Source organism: Gigantopelta aegis, chromosome 11 (genome assembly GCF_016097555.1).
Source record: "Gigantopelta aegis isolate Gae_Host chromosome 11, Gae_host_genome, whole genome shotgun sequence".
Lineage (NCBI taxonomy): Eukaryota > Metazoa > Mollusca > Gastropoda > Neomphalida > Peltospiridae > Gigantopelta > Gigantopelta aegis.
In genome coordinates this window covers 23,888,262-23,892,112 of record NC_054709.1, presented here as the reverse complement: position 1 = coordinate 23,892,112, position 3,851 = coordinate 23,888,262, and the positions used below count along the sequence as shown (strand labels likewise).

General features: G+C 35.5%; 1 protein-coding gene across 1 annotated transcript in view; it reads right to left on the bottom strand.

The window, feature by feature from the left end:
• LOC121385621 (segmentation protein even-skipped-like) overlaps window positions 1-3,851 on the bottom strand; it is a 20,242-nt gene extending 16,391 nt beyond the window's left edge. Inside the window, exon 1 of the mRNA XM_041516367.1 lies at window positions 3,171-3,851. Coding sequence (XP_041372301.1) covers window positions 3,171-3,396 — 226 coding nt within the window. The 5' untranslated portion in view covers window positions 3,397-3,851. The remainder of the gene's footprint in view (window positions 1-3,170) is intronic.

The window sequence follows — 3,851 nt, the reverse complement described above, 5'->3', positions numbered from 1 at the left end:
TAACCGTACATAAAATGTGTTGAGTGCGTCGTTCAATAATTTAAAAAAACATTCCTTCATTTCCTTTTGTAATTTCTGATTTTAGCTAACGATTATTTGGAAAGCTACTACCAGCAAATGACATTTTGTTTATACCATCAAAGTAATTATAAAACAAATTATGTGTGAGGAGGTTTTGTAAACAACAGTGAAATATGACTCTTTTGATATAGTTAATATAATAATCTTCCATTGTAATAGATTTAACAAACACAACGGTTGACTAAGAAAACTTTATTTCGTGGTGCGGAATAATTTATTTTTGTATTGTTATATTGTTATTAGTTGGGCTGTCTGAGAAGATAAAGTGTTAATACTGAATACTGTTAAACCATCGATTACTTCTACTTCTTTTATTTTCCTTTTCTGTCCTTTCAGTTTATTCAATCATTTTTCACACACTTATTTTTCATTGATTATATGTAATATACATACATATACATACATATATATATATATGTATGTATATGTATATATTAATGCAATCAAATGTTTTCAATTAGATAGTTTTAATATCTGCCGTTATAAAGATTTCCTCCACATTTGACAATACATAATATGTCATTCATTGTAATCCAGAAGAGACTGTAATATAAATTTATAAAAATAATCTAATTTAACCTCATCAGTTTGAAAAAGTCATACGGGCTTTATTTCACGTGGGATTTAAATGCGGAAGACCCCGCGTACAGAATATGGTGAATTATGTCCTAAAAGTGTGCTACTTGTTTTTGTAAACATGCAACTGCATTGTTCTAGTGAGGACTACATCTTGGAAATATAATATATTTTAGTTGTTTGAAAATATAATATATCGTTGTTGTTTTTTGTTTCTTTATTGTTGTTTTATTGTTATTGTTTTTTGTTTGTTTGTTTTTTTGTTTGTTTTTTTTTGGTGTTTTTTTGTGTTCTTTTTTGCCTATTCTTGTTTTGTTTAGTGGGGTTTTTTTTCTTTAGAATATATAATATTTCAGTATGGTGTAAAATATTTGGTTTTAATTATTGTATGTAATAAAAATCATTAATCTTTTAAGAACGTTTTTTTTATTAATTTAAAATTGTTTATTTTGGTAAATACTAAAGTGTTTTGGGGGCAAATTCAAGCCTACAACTATTGAATCACACCGTAATATAATTTTTAGCTAGATCGATCGTTTCATAACCAAATACGACAAATATTTTCTTTAATCACTAACAACTATTACCCATGTTCTGAGCAAACAGTGTAGCTAGCTGAGGTGTGTGCCCAGGACAGCGTGCTTGAACCTTAGATAGAAACACAAAAATAAACTGAAATTTTTTATATCAATTTTACCCTGATATGACGGAGTACATTTTCGAGATATTACAACATAAACTAAATAAAATGTGTATTGTATTGTATTGTATCGCATTGCATCGTATCGTATCGTATCGTATTATATTGTATTGTATCTGTTAATCATATTTGATAAGATACAATTTTGCCATCACCAAGAATATAATTATTTCGTTTCAAAAATAAATTTCTATAAAAAAATTATTTTTTAAAAGTAAAATATGAACGTCGTGTTTAAGTCAAAACAATGTAGCTTCTGAAATTTTTAAACACCATTTATATATAATAGTGTGTGTGTGTGTGTGTGTGTGTGTGTATTTGTGCGTGCGTGTGTATGTGTATTTATGCGTGCGTGTGTATTTGTGCGTGCGTGCGTGTATATTTGTGCATACGTGTGTGTGTGTGTGCATGTATGTGTGTGTATGTATTTGTGCGTGCGTGCGTGTGTATGCGTATTTATGCGTGCGTGTGTGTGTGTATTTGTGTGTGCGTGTGTGTACGTATGTATTTGTGTGTGTGTGCGTGCGTCTATGTTTACTGTTGGAAGTGTACTGAATAGTCACATGCTGATGACGTAACAGGGCTTATTTTTAAAAGGTACTTACAAAAAAACGCAATCAAAATGTTTTTCACGCAGGTCAGATTTAAATTCATAGAGGTTTTGAATTTCTGCAGATATTAGGATTTACCAATAACACACCATATATACAGACATTGTTACTGTACTGAGGGAACTGTAGTTTTAATCACAGGAACAATACACTACTTTAGGAGACTGTGCACCTTTAAAACTGGTTGTGCGGAATAGTTTTATAGATAACAGCCAGCACTAATGTGCGCTGTAAACACAAATATATGCACACTGTCTGACAAACAGGGCGTCATTGTCACATAGAGGACATTTTGATATAATTATGTATTTTATGCGTTGTTACGGGTTTTCTTTTTGCATTCTGCAGGATATTCGTGCACTTAGGAGTAGCTGTAAAGTGTACATTGCCACGAGTCACAATACACTATGATACAAGTTGCCATCGGAATAACTCATTTAAAAAGCTTTTAAAGTATAGATAATTCTTTATAACGATATTTACCAGAAACGAGAGAGAGAGAGAGAGAGAGAGAGAGAGAGAGAGAGAGAGAGAGAGAGAGAGAGAGAGAGAGAGAGAGAGAGAGAGAGAGACAGACAGACAGACAGACAGACAGACAGAGTTTGTGTGTTTTGTACTGAACAAATATTTATTATACTGTTGACGATAATGTGCATTAAGGTTGTTGAAAATGCCTGTGTTAATGCCGTCGTTGCAGTGATGACGAGATTGATGGAGACGTTGGCAATGCTGAAGATATGAGAACATTATTCACACACTGTTACTACACCGTGCAAGTCACGATCAAAGTAGTCTAGGATATACAAATAAATACAACATGGTGATCCGGTGTTTTCTTCTACCATTTCCCCCCCCCCCCCCCCCCCCCCCCCCTCTCTCGCTCTCTCGCACTCTGTATGCATTTCTCTGCCTGTCTCTCTCTCTCTCTCTCTCTCTCTCTCTCTCTCTCTCTCTCTCTCTCTGTATGCATCTCTCTCGGTTTGTCTCTCTATCTGTCTCTGTCTGTCTGTCTCTCTATCTGTCTCTGTCTGTCTGTCTGTCTCTGTCTCTCTGTCTCTCTGTCTCTGTATCTCTCTATCTCTCTCTCTCTCTCTCTCTCTCTCTCTCTCTGTGTGTGTATCGTTCTTTCTCTCTCTCTCACACACACACACACACACACACACACACACACACACATCTTACACACTATATTAAAATCTCACCTTTGTCATATTCCAGTGTGTTATTGGGACTCAGACTTCCATCAGGTGTCGTGGTGTCTCGGTCCGTCTCGACGCTCCTGCCGGGTGATGTGGGTGGAGTCACCCCCCTGTCGTAACCCGACAGCCGCTGTGTGGGGCTGGGGATGCTGGTGTCTGAACCACTGTCGTCAACATCGACGTCATCCCCCACGTCGTCCACGTTGATGAACCTTTCCGTCTTCGACATTGACGTTGACGTCGCTGGACACAATTCCACTTTTCCGGAAAGTCGGAAATTTCAGTTCCAAGAGTTTTACAACGTCACGAATAGCCAAAGGTAATCGCCAATAATCAAAGATAAAATTAGTGATATAAGAACAGATTGTTTACCTTTTAGAGTCTGTACTACGTTGGTAGTGTTGTATTAATATTATAATATCGTATAGCATTTTACTTGCGAATGTAAACGAAATACAGCGAACAATTTTTAAAACGGTCCGTTTCGTATCACAAACTAAGAAACAGGTACAGTCAAAACAAATGAAAAAATCTACTGGCAAGCTCGGAATGAGTGTTTTGACATCAGTTCCACCGTATTTCACAAACTGATCTTCATATTACACCGACAGTCCATAAACATCTTATCATCACGCTATCAAATTCGGAAATAAACAACCTGACCTGCTAGACATCAAATGACCC